The 26,770-nt window shown below is 38.8% G+C and overlaps 2 protein-coding genes across 3 annotated transcripts in view; both read left to right on the top strand.

Moving 5' to 3' along the window:
• Positions 1-26,770, top strand: part of TLR5 (toll like receptor 5) — a 566,717-nt gene that overhangs the window by 460,195 nt on the left and 79,752 nt on the right. The gene's annotated exons all lie outside the window — the stretch shown is intronic.
• AIDA (axin interactor, dorsalization associated) overlaps positions 1-26,770 on the top strand; it is a 41,612-nt gene that overhangs the window by 6,701 nt on the left and 8,141 nt on the right. Inside the window, exons 1-8 of one of the 2 annotated variants that reach the window (XM_049868039.1) lie at positions 2,926-3,001; positions 8,892-8,912; positions 9,512-9,565; positions 9,964-10,018; positions 10,877-10,905; positions 16,196-16,259; positions 18,141-18,247; positions 25,922-26,044. In XM_049868039.1, the coding sequence (XP_049723996.1) occupies positions 8,900-8,912; positions 9,512-9,565; positions 9,964-10,018; positions 10,877-10,905; positions 16,196-16,259; positions 18,141-18,247; positions 25,922-26,044 (445 nt within the window). In that variant the 5' untranslated portion in view covers positions 2,926-3,001; positions 8,892-8,899. Of the gene's footprint in view, positions 1-2,925; positions 3,002-8,891; positions 8,913-9,511; positions 9,566-9,963; positions 10,019-10,876; positions 10,906-16,195; positions 16,260-18,140; positions 18,248-25,921; positions 26,045-26,770 lie in introns of those variants that run through there. The other variant, XM_049868038.1, reaches the window with a different exon arrangement.

Raw genomic sequence — 26,770 nt, 5'->3', positions numbered from 1 at the left:
ATTCCATGTTAACTTTTTGAGAAACTGCCAGACTGTTTTCCAAAGCAGCTGCACCATTTTACCGTACCACTGACAATGTATGAAGGATCCAATTTCGCCACATCCTCGACCACGCTTGTGATTAATTGTAGCCATCCTAGTGGGTGTGAAGTGGTAATATCATTGTGGTTTTATTTGCATTTCCCTAGTGGCTAATGAGGGGACAGTGGTGGTTCAGTGATAGAATTCTCACCTTCCATGTGGGAGACCTGAGTTTGATTCCCAGGCAATATATTTCATATGCAGCCAACACCTATCTTGTCAGTGGAGGCTTGCATGTTGCTATGACGCTGAACAGGTTTCAGCAGAGCTTCCAGACTAACAAGAACTAGGAAGAAAGGCCTGGTGACCTACTTAGGAAAATCAGCCAGTGAAAACCCTATGGGTCACAGTGGTCCAATCTACAGCCAGTCATGGAAATGGCCCAGGACTGGGCAGTGTTTCGTCCTGTTATACACAGGTCACTGTGAGTTCATAGGTCACTGACTCTATGGTGGTGGTGTCGTTAGGTGCCATCAAGTCGATTCCAACTCATAGTGACCCTGCGTACAACAGAACGAAACACTGCCCGATCCTGCGCCATCCTCGTAATTTGTTGTTGTGCTTGAGCCCCCTGTTGCAGGCACTGTGTCAGTTCATCTTGTTGAGGGTCTTTGTATTTTTTTGCTGGCCCTCTGTAGTAGCTAACAACAACTAATGATATTGAGCATCTTTTCATGTGCTTTTTGACCATTTTTGTATCTTTGGAGAAATGTCTATTTGAATCCTTCACCCCCCCCCCTTTTTTTTTTGGTTTCAAATCCCGTCTTCACCATTTATTATCTCTGACTTTAGAAATGTTTCTTAATTTTATTATTTTTTTAGTTTTATTTTTTATAGATACAGCAAAACTCCCATTCCCTATTTCTAGACATAATGATCATTGACATTGGTTAAATTCTTCATATTGTGTCATATTTCTGTTCTAGTTTTTTCACTTCCATTTACTGAATCTCCCTGACCCCCAGCCTTCTCATCTATGCTTTAAAATAGCTGTTAACCCTTTGGTCTTATGTAATTTTTTTTTAAGTAACACAGTACTCAAGGGTGACAGTCGTTACTGTTTGGGCTAAATTGTTACTTAGTGTCTTAGTCACCTAGTGCTGCCATAACGGAAATACCACAAGTGGATGGTTTAACAAAGAGAAATTTATTTTCTCACAGTCTAGTAGGTTACAAGTCCAAATTCAGGGTGTCGGCCCCAGAGGGAAGGCTTTCTCTCTCTGTTGGCTCTGGAGGAAGGTCCTTGTCGTCAATCTTCCCTGGTCAAGGAGCTTCTCAGGTACAGGACCCTGTGTCCAAAGGACACGCTCTGCTCCCGGTGCTGCTTTCTTGGTAGTATGAGGCCCCCAACTCTCTGCTTGCTTCCCCTTCCTTTTATCTTTTTGAAAGATAAATGGTGGTGCAGGCCACACCCCAGGGAAACTCTCTTTATCTTGGATCAGGGAGGTGATCTGAGTAAGGGTGGTGTTACAATCCCGCCCTAATCCTCCCAACATAAAATTACAATCACAAAATGGAGGACAACCACACATGCCCTAACCAAGTTGATACACACACTTTTGGGGGGACATAATTCAATCCATGACACTTAGTTTAAAGGTAACTTCAGGGGATAGTTTCAATTCAAGGTGAGAAGAGCAACTCAGGGCCATGGTCTCAGCGACTCCTCCAGACTCAATAGGTCTAGTATGTCTGGATTCTTTAAGAATCTGAAGTTCTGTTTCATATTTTTCTCCCTTTTTATACAAGATTTTTCCATTATGTTCCTGGTCAGAATGCTCAGTATAGTAGCTGGGCACCATCTAGTACTTCTGGTCTCAAGGCGGAGGAGGCAGTGGTTCATGCAGGTGGTTAGTCCCATAGCCCAGCTCCTTCTCTGATTCTTGGGTTTCCTTCTTTCTCTTTTGTTCCAGACAGATAAAAACCAATAGTTGTATCTCAGATGGCCGCTAGTAAGCTTTTAAGGCCTCAGACACAAACCATACTGGGAGATAGAACACAAACTTTAAGAAGTGTATTATGCCAATGGACTGGATTGTCCTGAGAGACAATAGCCCTGAGCCCCCAAACCAGAAAAACTAACCCCATGAGATGATTGGTTATGTCTAGTTAGTATCAGCGTCTATCAGCCCCCCTTTTTTGATCGTTGTTATTGTTGCAAAACCCTTTGCCCATTGTTTTATTTCATGTTTTATTGTTTCGTTATAAGAGTTACGATTTTTCCTTTCTCTGAAATAGCTTTGAATCCTCACTGTGGAACTTGGGCTAGTGACGTAGATCCATCCTTGAAAACTCACTTGAACCCTAGCCGCTCTCTTAAGTCTGATGTTTGCTGGGTAAACAGTGATTTCCATGTCTGATTTATAGAGGGTTTTCTTTATTTTCCATGGAAAGTCTCTCCAAGAAGGCATAATTTGAGAGAGTGTTATCAGAAATTTAACGACAAAGTATTTCTAGCTGGTACTATTTATTATTGGTATTGGTATTATCACTGGAAGTGTTTAAGCAGAATCTGGACAACTGCCTATTGGCTTGTCTTAGAGGAGATTCATGCGTTTAAAGGAAGTTGGATTAGATGCCCTCTGAGATTTTCTCCAGCTCTAAGATACAGTTTTTACTGCGTGGAGCTGAAATTTGTCCCCGTGAAATGGTACGAAAAGTGTTATATCTTATTTTCGTCATCTTTGTATAAAGAGTTTGATTCTGAAGATAATATAGATTCATACTTTGAAAACAATAAAGTACTACTGTACATCACTGTTTGCTTTTTAAAAGGTTCGTTTCCCCCTGTTGCACTTGAAATAACTTGCTTTCTTTCAATTGAAAAAGATGTGTTTTTTCTTCTTACAGATTAGCAAGACACCTACAAAAAGAGGCCCAAGCTCAACACAATAATTCTGAGTTCACAGAAGAACAAAAGGTACCATGAAAGAATCTCTTGCTGTATCAGATCCCAGATGGAAAGGGCTCTGTCTTTTGAGTCCATTAAGCAAAAAACAAACAACAAAAACCTGTTATACTTCTAAGTAAAAAGAATGATACTAGTTATGCTTTGCCTGAGTTGAATTTTTATCGGGAGGTGATCATTTAGAGGTATCGTGTGGTCTGTCACTTAATGGGTTTATTCAGTGCAGCCCAGCACAAGCCATCTAGACTTTGTTTAACTTTAGTAGCGGCCATCCGCACTCTGCTTGGGGTGGGAGTCAAGGGTGACCCAGAGACTGGAGTTTGTCCAGCGTCACTTGGGGGAAACAGAAGGGTTGTAAGTAATAACATCCCACCTCAACACTTGTTTAACCTTGAACTTTCTAAACTGCTTCTCTACTTCCTGTCAATAAAAAACAAACCAACCAACCAACCAAACAAAAAAAACCCATGACTGTTCAAGTCAAGAATTTGGCATAAGAATCCATCAGCAAAATAAATGCATAGTGTTGCAAAATGTTCCAATGGTGCTCTTTCTCCTTGAATTAAAATTTCCATGTGTCAAGTTGATTCCCTGTACTACTCGAGATTATGAAAAATGAGATACTTTAGGAAGCTTTACTCTGAAGGAGTGGGAAGAAACGGGAGGAAACAACTCCCATTTTTCCCCTGGTTCAAAGTATCCAGTGTTAAGTCAGTTCTCTATCTTGTAGATAAAGTAAAGAATTGTATCAGTCTTTGGCTTACATCTCCATGTGGTAAAGTTCTGCTAAAAAAAAAAAAAGCGAAAACTCTGGATATCTAATTTGCTTTTATTCTTTCTTTTTTTTTCTGCATAAAGGGTAGGTGGGCGGTAGGAGGCCCTTTTTGCACATAATTTAAGTACCTCTAAACAGACTTTTTTTTAGTCTGTTGTAGGAGTTTGGGGGGAGCACTTAGTGATAAGGGTTAGTCATATGTCTTGCACAAGTTAGTAAATTTGTATTTTTTTAAGTGCTTGGACCTACAAAAAACATGTTGCTACGATTAGACAAGGTATTTTTTTCTTTTGTAAATGCTACTATCTACCATAACAGCATCATCTGTCATTTATGCCTTCAGGAACTTAGTTGGTCTTTTTGTTTCTTGTTTGTTTGGGGTGTTAGCGTGCATTGTGAGCACTTCCAATTAGAATTTGCTATTTATCAGGATCGGTTTCTTCTGTGGAAGATAAGCTGTCACTCTCAGAGCACTGAGAGATCTTTCTTTAGCCTTTCTGGAAATCTTTAGGTTCCAGACCCAGAGACTTGCCTGGAGTAGAGTAACCTTTTGTTAGAACATCTCCCTAGATTTAGGAGATGTGGGATTTTCGCCCTGGAAAACAACAGCCACAGAGGAAATGATCGATTTGTGAAATCTACCTGGGAATTGATTAGAAAATGACCAGCTGGTGTCACAGAATTGAGAGTTAAAACACCTAAATTTTGATGACCAGCATCTGAAATATCTGAGTGTATAAGTTGATAGGTAACAGGATGTTATGAGTACGAAAAAATGAAACTTAGGAAATTAAAAATGTTTTGAACAAACCCATATTTTAATTACCTTTTTGCCTTGAGTTGCTTAAATGCTTTGTCTCCACCATCGATTGCTTAGCTATGGGACCTATGAGCAACATGACCTTAAATATAATTTGCCCTTCCAAAACAAACTAAAATTACCAAAAACAAACAAACAAGCAGACAAAAAACTATAGAGAAATGAGCCTCGTTTTAGGATGATAATTCGACCGATGAAAAAAATGAACTTTTCCTTAATGCTTTCTAAGGCTAAAATAACGCCGCCCCATAACGTATAGCTGTTCCTTCACAGCCACCTGGCTGCCTCTGTTTTTGTAATTTATCTTTGGTTACAACCACCCGCCCCTTCTCAAGGTCTTATACTCCAGAAGGACCAGAAGGGAAGCCTGACCTGGGGGAAGTACCCTGAAATCTGGAGACAAAAGACCCAGTCTTGAATCCTGGCTCTGTCTCTGGGCCTCAGTTTCCTTATATGGGAAACAAGCGATTAGATAACACTAAATGATCTTAAAAGGTACCCCCACTTCTCCCAACGACCTCTACCTTTGAAGCATTCTGCGCCTCCTCCTCTCCTAGAGGCCTGATTTCTGAGGTATTTGTTAATTTATAATAACCTGCCTAGGAGGCATTTGTGGCTGCCGGTTGTGACTACAGAGAGAGCCTGTGCCTGCCTGCCTATTCCTTGGGCTTGGAGAAGAACTCCCAAATCACTCTGTACGACATTATAAATATAAAGCAAGTTATATGCATTTAGAAGTTTAATTTCCTTTAAAAATACAGGAAAAAAAAAATTCACAGTGGGCCAAAAACCTCTTATTCACATTAGGCCTTATTTGAATGTCACAGAAGGAAAAAGTCATCAAAGGCTCCAAGTTAATATGTGGTTGGAACACAAGAATTGCCCAGATGTGCTCTGGGGATCATTGGCTCTGAAAATATAATAGATGTTATTTGAACAGAGTTTATACCTTCTCAGGACTTTTAATATGCTAATGTGTATGTTTAGGTTTTTTTTTATTGGTATGCACTGTTTCTTTAATGTATTTGTCTTTGGAAGTTCCCCCTCCCCCTTTTTAGAACATATTACTGGATATTATCAGAAATTTTGATATAAACCATTGGGTCTGCAAAGTTAATGGAATGCCAGACTTAACATGTAAGCCAAGGAGAGGAAACTTGATTGTGTTTTCCTCAAAAGAGGAAAATGGAGAACAATGTTGTAAGCAAAATTATTCTTTATGTTTCCTATTTTAAATTATATTCTTTATACTCAATATTTTAAATTTTTTGTGGCAGTGGCAAATTTTAGAATGATTCCAACCATACGGTAGTTTGTGGGATACTGAAAAAAAAATTTTTTTTTTAAACTCTCCGTATTTCTGAAGAGCTCTCTCTCTAGAATGCTCTTTACTGTCTAGTCACAGAGAGCTCTCAAAAATGTTTGATGAGTAAATGCTTTTTTGGATCTTAGGTTATTGGCATTTATATACGATTACTATTTAAGACAGATAAATCCTAATTTATGAGAGAGGTAGCTTGTGTGCATCTTCACAGTATTTGTTTGAAACCATGAGAACTCTAAAGCAGAACTACTAATCTCTCTAAACTCTATTAATTGGTGATAAATAGTATTAACACTTCATATGGATTCTCCGGAAACCCTGGTGGCGTAGTGGTTAAGTGTTACAGCTGCTAACCAAAGTGTCAGCAGTTCGAATCCTCCACGCCCTCCTTGGAAACTCTATGGGGCAGTTCTGCTCTGTCCTATAGGGTCACTATGAGTCGGAATTGACTCAACGGCACTGGGTTTGGTTTTGGTTTGGTTATAGATTCTCTATTCATTCTCGTCTAAAATACAAAAGTTTATCATTCTTACTTGACCCTCCCCCATGATTAGCTGATTTAGCTTTCATTTCAGTTCTCAATAGTTCTGTCATTATAACCACTGGGCTTAGTAGCCAAAGAATAGCTGCCAGAAGCATTCATTCCGTTGAATTCCCTGCTTTGGTGTAGTAGATTTTCTCATGTAAGTTTCTGGATAGACTAGAATGTCCTGTCTCGTGGTGCTTAGAAAATTTTTCTCTGTTTTGAATCAAATTTGGTGGTGAGGAGAATTCCAGCATACAAGCTTGTTTTATGTTTTGTAGGTTTCCCCCTTTCTACTCCCACCCACCTCCCATCCTCCCTCTCCCACTTGGACAGCAGATGCCTGGCTCTTTAAATCTGAAAAACTTAAGTCAGGATAAGTGAGGCTATACTGCTTTAACTGTGTGTATTTTTTTAAAATCTATTTTCCTTAGATAAGTTGAATACATTCTAGAAAGTTAATTTAGCTTTTTAATTGTCCGTTTTTATTCCATTTTGTCATCTGCTACTCTTTTTGAGTTGTCATTTTCCTTAGCAATTACTAAGTAAAACAGCTAATATTCTGAAAATGAGGACATTTTCCACTTCTGTATCATACTGGATATAAGCAGTTAATTTGAATAATTTAATAATCTAAATCTTTCTAAAACTTAACTTCACTTAGTGTTTAGTCTTATTGCACAATAGTTAATAATCAATACTTACACTTTGCACACATGACCTTGTGCTTCTTATTTTCTAACCATTTGTGTCTAAGAAAGGTGAAGTTTAATTATAGACACAAGCACTTGATTTTGACATCAATGTTAAAAAAAAATTAAATGCTGCGTGTTTGAAAAGATACTCCTACAGATGAAAATGACAGTGTTTCACGCCTTTTTTAATACTGAGGTTGGGTGTGGTCCCTTAAAATAGTTACGAATACTGCCTGTTGGTATTTTGCCATACTTCAGTGGATTCTGGATAAATAGTTGTTGCTTTTGCTTAACTTGAAGAAACGTTTAAATTTAAAATAGTTTATTAGTACAGTCCTAGTTATAAAGCTACAGAATTTTGCCTTAAATCTTGAACATCTCAAATCAAATGGATTTTATGGTAAAGAAGGAAAAGGAGTTAACTAATATTTTTAAAGACTTACACACTGATACAGTTCACTTAATACAGATAAAATCCTTTTCAAAAAACAAAGGTGAAAGAATACAAAAATTGGTAAATTGTACTAAACCATGTTAAACATAAATACACTGTTTTGTTATAGGGAAGACATTGATATCTAGAGCAAGTCACTTAACTTCTCTGTGCTTCAGTTTTCACATCTGTAAAATGGGGGAAATAGTATCTAACTCAGTAGGGTTATAGTGAGGATTAAATATATTAATTGTTTGTGAATCACTTAGGAGAGCCTGCCACTTAGTGCTCAGTACTTAGGCATAATAATAATAATATTTATTATCATTATTATTGTTTAAAAGTATTTACTGGCTTTGTCAGATTTTAATCGTATATTTGAACAACAACAACCTGAGGATATGAAATTTTATAGAGGAAAGACTATTGCTGGTTTTTAGGCAAAAGCTATTTGAGAAGGTAAATAGATCTACTCTGAGTATCTTGACTCCGTCTGTTACTATATTTAAATATAATGTCTTCGGAAATTAATTGGACATTTTCTAAAGTGTTATGCTGGGATTGAAAAGAATTTTTAAAGGTTTTAGGGATAGTTAAATACTATTACTTGTTCCTTGGCTGAGAGTCACGTCTTGCTTAGCAGCGGTTTACTTTGTGAGTTTCCCTACCAGCTGCGTATTGGACACAGGGATTGTCCAGCGCCCCCTGGACTAAGCACCGGTGGTCAGGATGGTACTTGTAACTCCTCTTGGCACCTCATTTACCTCCCGAGAAAAATTCACCGAAGAGAAAACTATCAAATCCAATTTACTCAACTTTTGTAAGTCGTCAGTACATTTAGAAAAACATGCCATTTTCCCCCCAAAGATTTCATTGTTCAGGCGTTGCAAATATCAGCATAAATACGTCCCTCTCGGGTTAGACATTGGTTTCTTTCTAATAAGAATTTAAGAAAGGTCTCTTTTAGAAGGACTTCAGTGTTTTTGATGGGCGTAATTCATCTGCCTGATCTTGGGGTCTCCTCTTTTTTATTTCCACCGTAGTCACTCCTGTTCTGATTACCTTTTACCTGGACAGGTGAAATAACCAGATGGATCTTACCTTCCATCATTTCCGTTTTCTGCTTCAACCCATGTGTATGGTGATCGCAATAATTTTCTTAAAGGGCAACTCTGATAGAGTCACTCTTCTGTTCAAAAAACTTCTGTGTAATTTACTGTTAAAGTAAGAACAAATTCCTCTGTTAGTTGTTTTCTAAATTCTTTAGTTTTAGAAATCCTCCTCATCGCTGGGGTTTCATTCCTAACACCAACTGCTTTTCTGTTTCTTCAGGACACGTAATGGCAGACCCAGGTACCTTTGCTTTTCTTACCTCACATAGTAGAATCTGAGCTGATTAAGAGCAAGGACTATACCCTGTCATTGATAGCTATGTTGTAGTTTACTATAGGATGTAAAACAGACCTGACTGTAAAATTTGCCATCATTCATGATAAATAGTGATTTTGCTTAATATTGCCTGTGTTTTTAATTAGACAAGTCAAGCTTGAACTTAAGCCAGAATTCTCTACCATTGTGCTAACTTTCAGGTATTTTCATTTTTAAGTTTCTCAGTGAATTTCAGGCATTATGCAGAAGAAGAGAAAGCGAGTCTTGAAAAAGATGTCAGGAAGGCCCTTTAAATCACATCTGAAGGTGTTGCCAAAGCAAACGTGATTTACGATTGGTGGATTGGTCGTGGCAAGTTAGGGCGGGAGAGAAGGTACGCTCACCTTGTCTCCGTAGCCCGCCTTTGACCACCTGTTACTCTTCTCTGACGTCTGCAAGATGTTGGAAAGAAAGAAAATTTAACTTGTTTAAAAGAATTACAGATCTCATGGGTAAAAAGTAACTTGATTTTTTAAAACAGTTGTAATATTTTTGGTATTTATAGTTTTTTCTTTTGCCTACAGAAAACCATAGGCAAAATTGCAACATGCTTGGAATTACGAAGTGCAGCTTTACAGGTAAATAAGTTTTTGGGTTTTTTTCCTAATAAAAGGAAAAGAAAATATTCTGCAAGATTCTAATAAGATAATAGGTATTTAAGCCGCAAGTATCGCCTCAGAGGAGTTTTATAACAATAGGAATTCATCAGGTACAGTAATACTGTGGAAATGAAATACATGATTTCAACTTTTTTCTGTTACTGGTAGCCTGAATATTTTGAAGAATGCAAAAACAAACAAAACTAATTTGTGACTTTCCATTTTAAACCTTGAAATCAAGAAATAGATTCCTTTATTTTGGCTACTTTTTGAATATTTGGCTTTTTCTACTTAAAAGACATAGGGTGTTTCTGGGTAATGGAAGTGCAGTGAAATCTCTGTAATAAAAACATGTGATCTGCGTGTTTTCACTTTAGTCCACACAGTCCCGAGAAGAATTCAAACTGGAGGACCTGAAGAAGCTGGAACCAAGTAAGTTTTGTTTTTTAGAGACATTTCTGTAGAAAAATATTTAATCCAAACCTTAAGATTGTTTAGCATGTCTTCACATTTGATTCATTTTTGTTAATGTCTGGTCCCATGTGATTTTTTTTGTGCTTTCATAATTCCTATAAAAATGATTGAATCTCACTTTCATTATAGGATACGGAAAATTATTTGGTGCTAGTTTGTACCTCATCTAAGTATGTATTAGCCTTTATTTTGTCTTAATCCCTTTACTAAGAGTAATTACTTTGGTAAACATTTATAGTAGAGTCTCCTAGAGAATATGAAGTTTCAGTCATTGATGCCTGTTTATTCTATATGTCATGAAAACTGCAGCCTGGCTGTGTGAACTGTTCTGCAGAATAGTTCCTTGTTGGCCCCATAGTCCCTTCCCTTCTTTAAAACTTATTTCAAGTAAATAACACCTTTAAATGTTCTGGTGGTTTGGATGCTGCCAAATAAAGCTTTTTTGCTGGTTCAAATGAATATTCTCCTTGGGGAATTGAGTGCAATATGGACAAAAGTCCAAGACTGATTATAGGATTAAATGAACTTAAGTCAATATCCTCTTCTTTTGTTGAGTCAAGACTGCACAACTTCTTATTTTCATGTAAGTTGGAAACAGTAGATTACGTATCCATTTTTTAAGTCCAATTTCTAGGTAGGGAACATAAAATCATAGTATTTTAGAACAGAAGAGTCTTAAGAGCCATTTAGTCAAATTCTCTTACTTTACATTTGACAGAAGGGATTAGATAATTGGCCCTTGTCACTCAGACCCTTGGTAGCAGAGCAGGGCCTAAGTCTCAGACTCTGACCAGTCTTGTGTTCATTTCACACTAGTACCATCCTTCACCATTGCTGTGCTTCAGGTAAGAGGCTCAAGATACAATTTATCTCTTAAGAACTAAAGAGAATGTTGATGTAGATTCCATAAACTGCCAGTTTCTAATTATTTTACAGCAGACCTGACAAAGAAACGTGTTATTTGAAGTGCGCAGTGGTTAAGGAGTGTGGCTGCTAACCACAAATGTCAGCAGTGTGAATCCACCAGCCGCTCCTCGGAAACCCTATGGGGCAGTTGTGCTCTGTCCTATGGGGTCCTGTACTCTGTCCCGTAGGGTCCTATAGGGTTGCTATGAGTCGGAATCAACCCAAGGACAATGGGTTTGGGCTTTTTTTTTTTTTTGAAGTAGGAACAATGTGGTTATAATTGCAGCCCCAGAACGAGAGAGGAATTCTCCTAGTCTGTACTGAGGAGGATCTAATTTCTATTGTTTGTGTTGGTAGAGGGAAGTAACAGAAAAACAGTACTACGTAGTAGATTTGTTGTTACTCTGGTGGTTTTTCTAGAGTTATTAGGTAACCAGATTTTTTCCATGTCTTCTGAACATTATCCTGCTGCAGATGGCAAGAATTATGGGGAACCATATAATTTTAATAATATGGTTACTTTATGTACTCATGATCAGAAGCTTTTTGTTAGAAGAAACATAATTTGGTACTCAGAAATAATAGTTCTTACCTGGATCCATGGTATATAGGAATGCCAATGAAATAATGCAAAATTTGTCACAAATTTTTAACTGTTGTACCTGGAATTTTATTTTATGACATTTTCTAAGCATTAACAAATATTTTGTGTAAGATTATTTTTTATAAGAGCTTTGTTGGGCTATAGTTCACATACCATATAAGTTACCTATGTAAATTGTACCCATTCAGTAGTTGTTAGTAGCTTCCCAGAGTTGTGCCACCAACCACAGTCAGTTTTAGGACGTATGTATTACCTCCAGAAGAAATACCGCATCCGTTAGTGTCATGCTCCCTTTCCCCCCGGCTCCTCAATTCCTAGCCCTAGACAACCACTAGTCTGCTTTCTGTGTCTATAAATTTGCCTGTTCTGGACATGTCATAGGAATAGAATTATACACCGTATAGTCTTTTGTGGCTGGCTATATGTAGGATTCTGCTGTCAGTGTGTTGTACTGTGGTGGCTTGTTTGTTGTTATGATGCTGGAAGCTATGCCACTGGTATTTCAGACACCAGCAGGGTATTTGAAAGACCTGGCAATCTACTGCTGAAACTTAGCCAGTGAAAACCGTGTGGATCACAACAGAAAATTGCTTGATCTAGTGCTGGAAGATGAACCCGCTAGGTTGCAAGACACTCAGATACAAAATGGCTGCAATAACAGACTCAAGCATGCCAGCCATTGTGAAGATGGCGCAGGACCGGGCAATGTTTTATTCTGTTACACATGGGATCGCCATGAGTCGGAGCTGACTTGATAGCAACTAACAACAACATTTATAAGATTATTTTAAGAAAAACACACATTGCTGGCTTTAAATAAGAAATTATAACCATATTAGGATGTATGTTATATAGTTGTTCTAAAGAATACCATAGTTTGTTTTTTTTAATGATAAGAATAATTGGCTATCCTTAGCTAGTCACTGTTTTCCATTAGTCTTTTTCAGTTTGTTTCCAAAAAAATATTAAGATTCTTACAGATACGTATGATGAGTGTAAAGATTGTAAACCATTTATCCTTAGATATTTATTATCACTTTTTATAAACATGGTTAAACATTTCTCCTATTACCTTACCGGATCTTGTATTGCTAATAATGGTTATCATTTTTAGAGTAGCAGCTTTATGCTAGGTGCTCACATAAATCATTTCAGCTGCCTTTCGATAATGACAACATCGACACTTGCCCGTGAACTCAGAGCTTGTAAACGCCAGAACTGGGTGTGAACCCTGGGCTACAGGACCCAAAAGCCTATGTTCTTTCCACTGCAGTCTGCTATGATGACACTGGGCAGTGCTGACATCACTCCTAAATGCCATAGCTCTTGAGTCCAGGCCCGTTCGAGGTTATTGACCCAGATGTTAGTGGAAGGCTGGACTAAGATCTGCATTGCTCTTCTATTCCTCTTTTGTTTTTTTAAGATTCAGAGCAGGGTTGGAAATCGAAGATACTTTTATTGGGATTCATTTTTTTACATCTTGAATTTATATAATGATTTTCGTTTGCACTTTCTCTTCTTGGCCCCTGGATGGCACAGACAGTTAAGTGCCTGACCACTAGCTGAAAGGTTGGTGGTTTGAACCCACGCAGAGGTCCCTTGGAAGACAACCCTGGCAATCTGCTTCTGAAAGGTTATAGCCTTAAAAACCTTATGGAGCAGTTTACTCTGCACACGTGGGGTCTCCAATGAGTCGGAATTGACTGTGTCTTTTCAAGTGATTTTAATTTAATACTGCTTTTTGAAGGAATGTAAATGTGTGGTTTTTAGAGTGTGAGCTTCAGGAGGTGGTAGGTCCATGCTCTGTGACAGCAGGCTGGCAATGGGGAATTTTACTAACAGAGTGCATCAGAGGTTGGTCCTTCCGTGGTCCTGAGTGTGTGAGCTCTCCTGAATTAACCAGTTACCAACCCATGATTTGCTCATGATAATACCTTCTACAAAATGATCAACTTGCTTCTCCTCTTGTCTAAACCACTCCTAAAGTCTCTTTAGAAGCATCACTGAATCTCCTAAGTCACTAGTATTGGTGGAAGGAAAACCCTATGTAAAGTTTATGGTAGGACCCTATTCCAAAAAGACAGAAGAAACTGTTATATCCGTATTGGTGAAAATGAAAACTTCCAGCTGCAGGAAGTGGGAGAGGATTTGTTTTTTTTTTTTCCTTCTAAATTTCCACAATACGTTAAATATCTGATATGCTCTGTACTTATAAATGCAAACTAATGAGAGGATGCTATGTCAAGACAAACGTTTCCTTTTCAAAGCATTGATACTGAAGAAAGAAAATACTGTTTTATTCTCGCATTACAATAAAATGTGATATTCTTACTGATACAGCTTTAAACTTTTTTATTGATGCTATTTTACACATATTTTATGAGTTGGTTTCCCGTTTTTCTTATTATCAAGAGTATCTGTGCTGTTGTTGCTGGTACAGAGGATAATGGTCTCTTATTTTTTTGTCACCCACCCCCGCCTCAGTACCTAGCACAATACTATGGAACTGACTAGTTGATATTTATTGAGTTTAATTAATAGTTGACTCACAGTGAACCATCATGAGCCACATCTAGAAGGGATATTCTTATAATTTAAAAAGCTGTGCTTCTTAGTGAGATCTGAAAATTCTAAGATTCTAGTCAGCTAGAGAGGGAAAACTGTGGAGGGGCTGAGTTACCGTATAATAACTCAGGCTTGTGTTTGTATGAGAATTTAACTTTTCCCATGCCTTTTCATATGCCTTTCTTAATTCTCTCATGAGTCTGTGGAGGAAGTGGTTTTCCCATTTTAGAATTGGAGAAACTGAGATTCAGAGTAGCAATGTGAATGCTCAAGCCATATGGCATAATTGTAAGGCAAGGATTTGATTTCATACCTTCTAACTTGCGTCTTCTGCCACTTCCTCCTTGCTTATCAGATGTCAGCTTTTCTGTTCCTTGAACAAGCTAAACTAGTCCCTGCTCCAGAGCTTTTGTTGTTGGTCTAGTCTATTCTCTAATACCGGAAAAGCCCTTGTCCCCCCAGCTCCTTGTGGATGGTTCCTCTCATCCTTGGTTTTGGCTCAAATGTCTTCTAACAATTTAGTTTGGAAAGGCTTTCTTTGTCCACCATAGCTAAAGTTCTCCTAGTCCACTTACATAATCGCTCTGTTTGTACCCTTAAACACTAAGCGTGATCTTCCATTATCTTGTTGGCTTATTTATTGTCTGCCTTTTTTTTTTCTTGACTAGAGTCTAAATTCCATATATAAAGACAAGAACTTGTCTGTGTTGATCACTGCCATGTCTTTATCACCCAAAACAGTGATGGGAGTATTATGGGCACTCAATGCCTGTTTGAAAAGAAGAAAGAAAGAGAAAGGAAGGGAGAGGGTGAGAGCTGGAAGGAGAGAGAGAAAAATAAGAGTGAATGGGAATTTAGACACAAGTCTGGACTTCTCTCTCATGGGAGGATTTGGTAGAAGTACATATAAGGAACCTGATAAATAAATATGGCTCCTATTGAAGCCAGTCATGTAATTGCAACCTACGCTCTTGGAATTTTCTCCTTTGGGATGCCAATATGTCATACCCGTTTTAATTCTAAACTACAGGACTCCAGAATTAGAGAAACTGAGTACGTTGAGTACAAAATCACGGGAGCCTTTGAATTGTCCAGTTAATGCTGTTAATTCACAATGATATAATTGCAGGTAAAGTTACTGGGAACCTATAAGCCAGAAATGAAGCATTTAATTACATACTTACAGTACCTCTCTAGAGGTAGCCAGAGCTGGAGAACATCTTTCTTTAGGAGCAGATGCCTGAATAAAATTATTGAAATATTTATCGACAACAACTAGAATATGGGAGGTGTTACCATGTTTAAAGACTTCTCTTGAGGATAAACCCATCTTTGTGTGTGTATACATTTTATAATAAAACTTTGTGTGTGTGTGTGTATCTGTAGACTCAAACATAAAACCTTCCGGTTAATAGCTGAGCACGTTGTGTCTCCCAGAGATACCTCAGAAGAAAGGACTGTCAATCAAGTTCTAAAAAGTCAGCCACTGAAAATCCTGTGGAGCACAGTTCTACTCTGACACACCTGGGGTTGCCGTGAGACAGAGTCGGCTCCACGGCAACTTTTTTTTTTTTTAATACATTTTTTCAGAAAAGGAACCTGAGAATTAAAACCTTGCTACTGCAAACTTTACCGGTTAGGTGGGATTGGGAAATCCACTTAGGACATAGGATCAGATGTGAATGTGTTATTAAACTACTCCAGGGAGGAGGTATTCACCTTCTCTGGGTGTCTTGTGTCTCACCTAGGCCCCTGTACACAGGAGAATTATTTTGGGGTTCAGTTTCCATGAGGGCTCTGAGACTCTAAAACTTCAGCTCTCCTTGGAGATCTGAGAGTACTCCAAATTTACTGCTACCTGGAGCATACTATGAACATTTACTTTTTGCTGAGACCTGCAGTGGACAAATGCATTGTGGTTCTGCAATGACGGTAAGGTTGGGAATTTAAAAACATGAACATGCATGGTGAAATTGATTAAAAATTAGTCATTTTAAGATCAAATTTTTGGTTCTGATTAATGGAAGAATTCATATTTCTTTTTCTCTATTTTATTCTAGTTCTAAAGAATATTCTTACATATAATAAAGAATTTCCTTTTGATGTTCAGCCTGTCCCATTAAGGTAAAATAAATAACCACCCAGATGTGTCCTCTTACTTTATCCTCCTACTTTATTCCATTTTGCAGATATTTCTGTTTTGTTGTTGCTGTCTTTTTAAACACCATTGGACATCTTACCTGGGCAACGAGTAACCGTGAGGTCTCATGAGTATATGTAGTTTTTTTTTTCCTTTATATCAGTAGAGTCCATTTTTAATACTTTTATCACACAGATTTGTATGCATAAACAGTACATAGTGTTTCTCTGTGTTTTCGATTTTTAGATTAACTGGGGACGTAATATACTTATAGTTCTGCAGTTCACCTCTTTTCTCTCCACATTGTGCTTCCTGGAACTATTCATGTTAATATATACACTTACAGATTTTCTCTTCTTTTCCGTTTCACTTTTCCTTCGTTGTGTCTCTACCACTCTGTCTTATTTACGCTATCTATAACAGACCTTGGTGTCTGATAGTGCCCATCCTCCCTCTTGGTCCTTCAGCACTGCCTTTTTTGGCTCTTCATGTTTCCTCATGTTTTAGAGTTAGTCCAGCTAAAACTGCCGAGATTTTTATTTGAGTTGTGTTGACGCTGTAATTTAGGGAAAACTAACACATCTATAGTATTGAGCCTTCCAATCACACATCTTTTGTTAGATTTACTCCTAGATATTTGATGATTTTTCTTCATGCTGTTGTAAATGCTGTGTTTTAATTGGAACAAATGAAACTCTTAATTGGTTTATATTGACCTTGAATTCAAAGACCTTGCTAAATTCATTTATGAATTCTAGTAGTTTTGTCTATAGCTTGTTTCAGAATGTCTGTGTATGCAAATATGTCATCTGCAATAAACACTTTTTTTTTTTCTCATTTGAAATCCTTATGCCTCCTTTTTTTTCTTGCCTCGTTTCTGTTCTCAGACATACAGCATATTGTTGAATAGATGTGGTCGAAGTCATCTTTGTCTCATTCTCGGTTTAAGGGATTACATTTCAATGATTTACTGTTAAATATGATGTTTGCTGTAGGTTTTTTGTGAATATTCTTCCAGACGAAGGAAATTCCCTTTTATTCCTAGTTTACTAAGAGGGATTATCATGAATTGGTGTTAAATTTTGTCAAATATTCTTGAATCTATGATCTTGATCTAATCATTTTCTCTCTTTTTTTTTCCTGTTAATATGGTGAATTACAGTGATCAATTTTTTTTCCTTAATTTTGTTTTTGGTGAAGATACACACAGCAAAACCCACTCCCATTCCACAGTTTCCAGACATAATGATCAGTGACATTGGTTACATTCTTCACATGGTGTCAACATTCTTAACTATTTCTGTTCTAGTTGTTTACTTAATCTGCCCACCCTCAACCCTGTCATCTGTGCTTTACAGTAGCTGTAGACCCTATGGTCTTATATAATTTTTTTTTTTTTTTTTTAAAGTAACACCATACTCAAGGGTGGCAGTCTTTACTCTCTGAGCTAAACTGTTACTTAGTTTAAAAGTTGACTTCAAGGGATAGTTTCAATTCAGTGTTTGAAGGGCAACTCAGGCTATATAGTCTTGGGGACTCCTCTAGCCCTAACTGGTCCAGTATGTCTGGATTCTTTAAGAATATGAAGTTCTGTTCCATTTTTTCTCCCTTTTTATCAAGATTTCTCTATTATGTTCTTGATCAGAACGTTTGGTAGTGGTAGCCGGGCATCACCTAGTTCTTCTGGTCTCACACAGAGGAGTCAGTGGTTCATGTAGACAGTTAGTCCTGTAATCCAGTTCTTTCTCTGACTCTTGGGTTTCCTTCTTCCTCTTTTGTTCCAGATGGATAAAGACCAATGGTCATATCTTAGATGAGTACATGTAGTTTAGTAGCTCACTGTTTTTCTGTCTTTTTTCATGTAGAAGAATTTTAGCACCTGGTGAAGAAGAAAATTTGGAATTTGAAGAAGATGAAGAAGAGGGTGGTGCTGGAGCAGGGTCTCCTGATTCTTTTCCTGCTAGAGTTCCTGGTGGGTATCACTTACTGAAAATACACATGACTGAATCCAGGGGTGCATGGGAACTTACCTTGGTACTTGCTAGTGGGGGTAAAGCCTCTCCACAGACTTTGCCAATCATACGCAGATTTCCACAGCCCTGTTATTAGCAGTAGCTATTTTATAAATATGGTCCGAAAGTGTTTGTGTCAGAGGGTCCCCAGCACCACTCCCAGGCTTGGTGATTCCCAAGGAGCATTCACAGGACTCAGCACATAGCTGTGTTTAGAGCTATGATTTATTACTGAGAAAGGATACAGAACAACATCAGCAAAGAGAAAAGGCACATGGGGTGAGGTCCAGAGGAGACCGAGTGCAAGCTTCTAAGATCCTCCCCAGTGGAGTCACACAGGATGTGCCCAATTCTTCCGGCAAGTTGGGACAACACGCCGGAAGGGTGTTTATGGGGAAGCTCGTTAGAGACGCAGTGCTGGGGTTTTTGTTGGGGTTTGGTCACATAGGATCAGGAGCCCTGGTGGCACAATGGTTAAGTGCTCAACAGCTAACCAAAAGGTTAGTGGTTTGGACCCACTGGACACTCTGAGGGAGAAAGATATGGCAGTCTGCTTCCTAAAGACTTACAGCCTTGGAAGTAGACTCTTCCTGTAGCGTTGCTGTGAGTCGGAATTGACTCGACAGCAGTGGGTTTAGTCTGGGGTTTTTTTGGTCACATAGGTAGCCTCTGCCTAGCACCTACCAAATTCAAGATCCCCAGAAGGAAAGCAGGTGCCCAGCATAAACCATATTATTTGCACAAACCGTTTAGGCACAGTGAGCCATTCTCATCAGGGAATGGTGAGAATCCTTCAAGATCCTAGATCCCAGATGCCAGTCAGCCTTCCTGGGGAGAGCAGTCTCAGGCCTGCTGTGTTAACTCTTCCCGGCACACTGTCATAAGTACTTCTTAACTGATCAAATTGTGGTGATTAAAACTGGACCCAGGGAGGAAGTGCCTTTCTTCTCCCTTCTCGTGCAGAGAATGTAGGGGAAGCCTTTTTAAGTGACAGGAGATCTCGCTGATGCCCTTCCTTCCCCGTGAACAACCTAGGCAGGTGCCCTGGATAGATTTGTGGCCTCTCCCAACCACTGCTCTACTCTGTCTTCCGTTCTTGTATAGTGCACGGTTTTTACTTCTGGTAAACTAGGGCACTTTAGGAAGTATAGCAATATGTTGTGATATTGTGATACATTCTATAATAGAAGCTTTGCACTACAGTGGAATAAAATTTATGTGTAATCCATATTGTTTTCCTGGTAATAAGAGTAAAAATAACATTGCAGTATTTTTAATACTGCTTAGGAGAAGAGGGGAGCCCTGGTGGTGCAGTGTTTAAGAGCTCGGCTGCTAACCAAAAGGTCGGCACTTCGAATCTACCAGCTGCTCCTTGGAAACCCTATAGGGCTATCCACTCTGTTCTGTAGAGTCGCTGTAGGGTCACTATGAGTTGGAATTGCCTTGACAGCAATGGATCTCTTTTAGGGGAAGAGGCATTATGGAATGAGAAAAACATAGGCTTGGACCAATAGATAACCTGGCCTTGATTTGAGGCTCTGTCAGTCATTAGTTGGGTGACTTACTTTGCACCTGTTTCTTAAATCAGTCTTAAATTCTTTTTTTTTTTTTTTTTTAATATATGCAGTGGGATAATAGTAGTGACAACCTCGTAAGGTTACTGTGAAGAAGAAACAAGATACAACATGTAAAGGTACCAGTTAGCATGGTACATGTCACATGCTAAATATTAGTGGCATTTGTTACTCCCATCATCACCACCATCTTTAAATGGGGATAATAATACCTGCAGTATAAGATTTTTGGAGAAATTACAGGCACTCTAGATGGTGCTGTTAGTGTTAATAATATTTCTTTGGTACAAAGGCATCATTTGTAATTTGCTTTATAAAGAGGAAGCTGTTTTCCTTGCTGATGGTGCAGGTGTAGGAAGTTTCTAGATTGCTGAGATGGTGAGGTGAGTTACCTTGCTGTTTCACTGACTGTAATTTTTATTTCATTTTCGAATCACATATTATGATTGAGGTAGCTTTAAGCTCTGTAAATTTCTGTCTGATTTGTTTGATCCCTTGCTGTACTTCTGTAGCAGATAAGGTTCTTGCAGCAGATGGTGTAAAACCATGAAACGGACAGAAAAAGGTCTTCATGGGAGTTCAGGCTGCTGACCTGAAAACAAACTAATACCGTAAATTAACCCGTCTTCTGTGCAAGATTCAGCCCAAATTCAATAGATCTTGGTATTCTGATACAGCGCCGTGATCTTTCAACAGTACAGAAAGTTTACGGAACTTCTTTTTCCTAAAAGTAAGAAAGAGTACGTGTAATTCAGTTAGCTGTATTTGGTTTTGGATCATACTGTCTCGTGCCTGTAAGGGTCGTTAAAAAATAACTTGTAGAATCATATTCGTTGAAATAGCCAGATGACATTTACCTTTTGACTGAATTACGAAATGGAGATTTTTCTTTTTCTTGTTGCTCTGAGGGAACCCGAGACCTCAGTGATGACTGGGCTGTGTCTGCGTTTTGGCGGCAGGGTGGTTCTAAAAGTTATTTTGGCTTTTTTTAAGTTAGGTTTATTGAGGTATCATTTTCATACATAAAATTCATCCTGTTCAATGTGCAGTTTTACGAGTTTTGACAAGTGCATACAGTTGTGTAACTGCTGTCACAGGTAAGCGAGTGAGGTGTGAGCTGTGGATGTGGGTGCAGGATGACCCAGGATGATCTTTCCTGTTCAAATTGAAAACGACTTTTAGCCAACCTTTCTTGGGAAAAAAAAAGAAAGAGTAGTTAAGCTTATTTATTTTTCTTGGTATTAATCTCTGTCTTCCCTTTTCAAAATACTAAGAACTCATAAGGCAAACAAAATAAATTTGTGTTAAATAACTGGCATAAGCCAAAATGGAATTTAATTTTTCTAAACGCAGAGTAGGGTTGTCACAGTTTTTACAAAAGATATAATCATTGGTAAATGTTATAGATTGAATTGTGTCCCCCCAAAATGTGTGTCAACTTGGCTAGGCCATGATTTTCAGTGTCATGTGGTTGTCCTCCATTCCGTGATCAGATGTAATTATCCTCTGTGTTATAAATCCTAACCTCTGTGATGTTACTGAGGCAGGAGTAGAGGCAGTTACGTTAATGAGTCAGTACGCAATCTATAGGATTAGGTTGTATCTTGAGTCAGTCTCTTTGGAGATATAAAAGAGAGAAGCAAGCAGAGAGAAAGGGACCTCCTACCACCAAGAAAGAAAAGCTGGGAGCAGAGCGCATCCTTCGGACCTGGGGTGTCTGCGCGAGAAACTCCTAGAGCCAGGGGAAGATTGATGACAAGGACCTTCCCCCAGAGCCGACAGAGAGAGAAAACCGTCCCCTGGAGCTGGCGCCTTGAATTCGAACTTCCAACCAAGACAATGAGAAAATAAATTTCTGTTTATTAAAGCCATCCACCTGTCATATTTCTGCTAGAGCAGCACTGGATACCTGAGAAAATCATCTCCAGAGAAGGCATCGCCTCTGTAACATTCTGATCTAGGAGGTAATGTAGTACTGTTTTGAAACAAAGACCCCCATGCCATTTCCTGCTTTGAACCAAAAAGAAAAAATCTTCCTTTTATTGTGATGTGTAATGTAAGCAACAGTGATTTTTTTCCAAAAGCAAAAATAATAGGTTGAAAGATGTCCTCTGTATTTGAGAACAGGGTCTTGAAGGACTTCACCGACCTCATTTTCTCTGTAACGCCTGTTTTCTTCCATGGTCTTAGCAGACTCGTCCCAGGGGTGGGTGGTCCATTCAGAGCATGGTTATCATAATCGCTATTGTCCACGGTGCCTTTGTGCACTCATGGAAACTGATTCAGTGTGAGGAGAATCCGGCTCTAGGCTGGAATCTTCACTGTGGCCAGCTTCCTCTGGGAACAGAGAAGTTGTAGGTGAGAGACAAAGGGCCACAGGTGTTCCTCTATTCTGTACAGTTGTGGGAGGGAGGGCGGTACTGATTACGCAGCAGTGTGTGGCCCTCGGGGCAGGCGCAGCGGCTGGGCTGGTCCTCTGGGGGCTCAGATGCTCAATGTGGCTAAGGCTTCCCTTGCGCAACCTTCTTGTCCTCCCAGGGTGGCAGCGGTGGTAACATAGTCAGCGGAGAGCCTGTGTGTTGTTAGGTCAGACACTCACACAGTTTTAAAAACATTCTACATGAGGTTAAACCCACTGCCATTGGGTCAATTCTGACTCATAGTAGCCTTATAGGGCAGAATAGAACTGCCCCATAGGGTTTCCAAGGCTGTAAACCTTCATGGAAGCAGACTGCCACATCTTCTCCCGCAGAGTGACTGGTGGGTTTGAACCATCCGCCTATCTATTCACAGCCGAACACTTAACCACTGCGCCACCAGGGGTCCTTCAAATCCATTGATCTTTGTTTAATTAAGTTAACCATTTTTGCAGTATCATCCAGAACTTCCTTTCATCTCATCTGCAAGAGGTTGGAAGCAGCGCCTCTTGATGAAGAGAGTGGGGTGTTGTGACGGTGTCGGGGTTTTCTGTTTTACGAGAGAGCAGAGCCTCTCACGAGACTACTCTGGAGGGCACCCTTGGCACAGATGCCGGCGCGGTTCCTCAGGGACAGGCTTTAGGTGTCCAGACGTGACAACAGGACACGAAATGTGTCTTGGCCTTTGCTCGTTTGGGGCCTTTGCAGTAGAGAAAGTTTACTTGATTTTTTACCATCCTTTCTAGATCTTAGAAAGTGCTGTAGTATGCCGCTTATTGAAAGTCTGTAGACTCAACATGGAGAGAGAAGCTGTTTTTAGTTTCTCACAGATCCTCTTTGGCATCATGTGAAGTGGCATCAATATGTCAACTTACTGGACTGTTCAAGAGTGGAACCTAAAAAAAAAAGGCACAAGAAGAATAAAGTAAAAATTAATGAAGTTGGGTGGAAACGGAGAGTTGAAGAGGGAGGGAAAGGAATGGGACATTTTGAAGTGTAAGTTTTTATATCGTTTTGGATTTCAAACCATATTACACATATTCAAAACAAAAATTAAAGGTGAGGGGGGAATAATCTACTGTGTGATACAAACAGAAACAAACTTTATCGCATTGAAAACATAAAGACTTAAAGATTAAAAGAAAGTTTTAATCCAAATAGTTTTTGAATACTTCGTACACCCTTAATGGGATATATTCTATTGATAAAAACAACCACATAAATTTGAATTTTATTTAGTAAGTTTGTGGTTTGTAGTTGTATTGCTATAGCGAGTTTGAAACTGTTCTGTGTATGTGGAAGGATTGAGCAAATAAATAAATACACTGATGTAATTGGGAAGCAAGGTCCTCAGTGTAGTAGAGGAGAGATATAAATACGGCACAGGTGAAAGACAGGAAAAGTTCTCTGCTGTTGGGTTAGAATAAGAGATAATCAGTAGTAGTTCAAGATTTTAAAAACATCTAGTCTGTTTAACAGTTTAGATGGTTAGATAGGTCTCTTCCCGAGATCTGCGCACTGGATGGAATCAGCAGCAAAGACGACCCTGTAGCAAGAATCATACAAAGTGCTCAGATATGACTTTCTAAATACTCTTCTCTACCAAAATGAATTAAGATTCCTTGCAAAATAGCTGATTCCAGGCCTAGCAGAGAGAAGGTACGTGGGAAGGCTCGAACCTGTTGTTGCTCTAGAGCGTTAAGGAAGTGCTCAGAAATGTTGGGGATGTGATGAAAGGACACAGGAACGAGCTTTGAATGTGCCATGTTGATTTTCTGTTTTTATACTCCTGACTTTTCATCAGCTAAAAATTTTCTTTCATCAAGTATTGCTGATTGAGACTCTTGGATTTATATGATGAGGGAAAACAGAGAGAATGGGAAATTGAAACTCACAGATGTTGTCTTCAACTGCTTAAAAATGGAGTTCAGACTCTGTGTCCAGAGAGCCTCTTAACCAAATCCTGCACACAAATGAAGCAGAGCAAAAACTTTGATTTCAAACCTTATCTCTACTTCCAGTACTACTAATTTTCCAAAACAGCTTCTTAAGCTTTCTTTTGGGAATGGACCTCTTTGAGAATCTGACAACAGTATGAACCTTTCTCCAGAAAAATTCAGATGAATAGATGTACCCAAATTTTCAGTATAATTTTAGGGGTGTTTCTTAACTTTCTGAAGCTCATCCCATAGAGTCCAGTGAAAAGCCCCTGTTCTAGAGCTGCCTTCATTTGTAAAAGTCAGTCAAAAGGAGACAGTGGAAAAGGTCTTAGATCCTGTTCCTGTGTAGAATAGTCACCCCTGGCCCACTGAGTTCTCTTAATGCAACAGGGTACTGACACCTCCCGTCTTTCCAATCCCTGCATTTCCTGTGTTCTCATATTTTTTAAAATTAGGAAGTAAGATTTTAACACATTTTTTTACCACATTATTTTTTACAGCTTTATTGAGATACAATTTCCCTATCATAAAATTCACCCATCTTAAGTGCACAGTTCAGTAAATTCATGGAGTTGTTCAGCCATCACCAAAATCCAATTTTAGAAAATATCACCATCACTCAAAAAAGTCCCTTAAGCCTGTCTGCAGTCAAACTGTAACACGTTTTTGAATTGAGTACGTTGATTGATCCGTGTGCCTGAACTACTTCATCATTAAAAGTAGGGTAACACATCGCTGAACAGCAATTTGAAGAATGTTAGCCAGAGTCCCTTGTAAATGTTAGGTTCTGTAGTTGGAGGTGCGACATGCTTACTGAACTAAAATGGAATAAATCAACTGTCTGCTTGCATCTGTCTCCAAAGATGACTTGAAAAAAAAAATGAACAAACGGCAGCTAATTTCTTCCTTCTTATCTTTTCCTCAGTGGAGGAATGCTCTCTGATGGTTCCAGGTGGTTTTTAGTTTGAAAAAGATTATGGGTAACGATTCAAACACATACTTGTGCTTGTGGTTTTATGTAGCAGTCTCAGTAGTACTACCGCGGTTTTACACAGATAACGCGAGTTACACTTTTTTACCAACTGCACACAACCCCCTTGTGTATCATTTTCCTAAGCACGCTATGCATATTAAATGTGTGAGTGCACTATTTGTGAAAACACGATAATTTCTAGAACGAGATGAGGAAAAAATTGGGAAGTTAGATTGCAAAATTATTTAGTATGTAATTATTATATTATAAATTATTTCTTCCATCGATAGTAACTAAAGGAGTTTCTCACAGATTCTGGTATTAAATTTCTCAAACTTTAGGATAATATAAGAAATGTTTAAAAGCTTTTCCAGTGTTTGTTGTACCACTTGATATAGAGACTGTTATATGAGTATATTAAATGCGTTCTTAATTACGTGGCAGCCTATAATCGGGCTTCTTGGAGTGAGCTCATTTTTAATAAGCTTGAATTGGTAATTTCTGCTTTTGGTGTTGAATAGAAGGTTTGGAAGGACATATTTATCTTGTGTATAATTAAACATTTGTCCGAAAAGGTAATGTCAAATGTGTGGGAGCCTTGGAAACCAAAATAATACCTGGCTACTTATGAAGTCATTTGAAAGCAAGGCCGCGTCTTCTCTGTTTGTTGAAGTATTTACTCTGGAATTATTGGTGGGGCTGGTTCTTACTGCTGTCTCTCTGTTGCCAGGTACTTTGTTACCACGGTTGCCGTCAGAACCAGGAATGACATTACTCACAATCAGGATTGAGAAAATTGGTCTGAAAGATGCTGGGCAGTGCATCGACCCCTACATCACAGTTAGTGTAAAGGGTAAGTAACTGCGTCTGCATTGGCTTTCTCTCAGGAATTTTATTGTGTTGCTTCTCTTTTGGGACACTTTTTTTTTGGTCTTATCTGTAACAGCTCATTTTAATTCACTTCTACAATGAGGCAGAATACCTGGGAAGAGATCACCACTCCTTCCCTGAGCATTTCAGAGAGATTTGTGAAAAATGTTTTCTTGGTTAGAACTTATACTCCCTTTTGCTTTTGCTCACTAGACATACACAGTCTTTAACAGCAGAAGCTACATACTTCAGGAAGCAGGTTAACAAAATGTCCTGATGTGTGGTTTTCTTTACAAACCAGTGTCCTCCTGTTTTCCCAGCCCTGCTCCTTCAGGCCTTCCTTCCTGTCCTAAAGAGTTTCACGCAGAGGGAGGTTCTGCAGAGGTGGTGGGAACTAGGCCTTCAAGGGTTCATCGGTGGAGGCAGGAGATTAGGGCACGTCACAAACACCCACATCTTGAGTGTAACCCTGTGAGACATGAAACGCATGAAGTATTTATCTGTAACTGTATTACCATAGTTATTCAACAGGATTAATATTAGGATTTGTATTTTCTCCTGTCCAGTGTGACAATCCAATTATTCCTTGGAAATAACTTTTTTAGTCAATTACTTGAGAAGAAAAGTAAGATGGTTGAGTTCTTTTCACCACGCGTTTCATACAGCACTTCATTTGTAGGGCAATTAACAGTCTTAAAAGTAACCAAGT

This window comes from Elephas maximus, chromosome 24, assembly GCF_024166365.1.
Source record: "Elephas maximus indicus isolate mEleMax1 chromosome 24, mEleMax1 primary haplotype, whole genome shotgun sequence".
Classification (NCBI taxonomy): domain Eukaryota; kingdom Metazoa; phylum Chordata; class Mammalia; order Proboscidea; family Elephantidae; genus Elephas; species Elephas maximus.
This window is presented reverse-complemented; position numbering and strand designations above follow the sequence as displayed.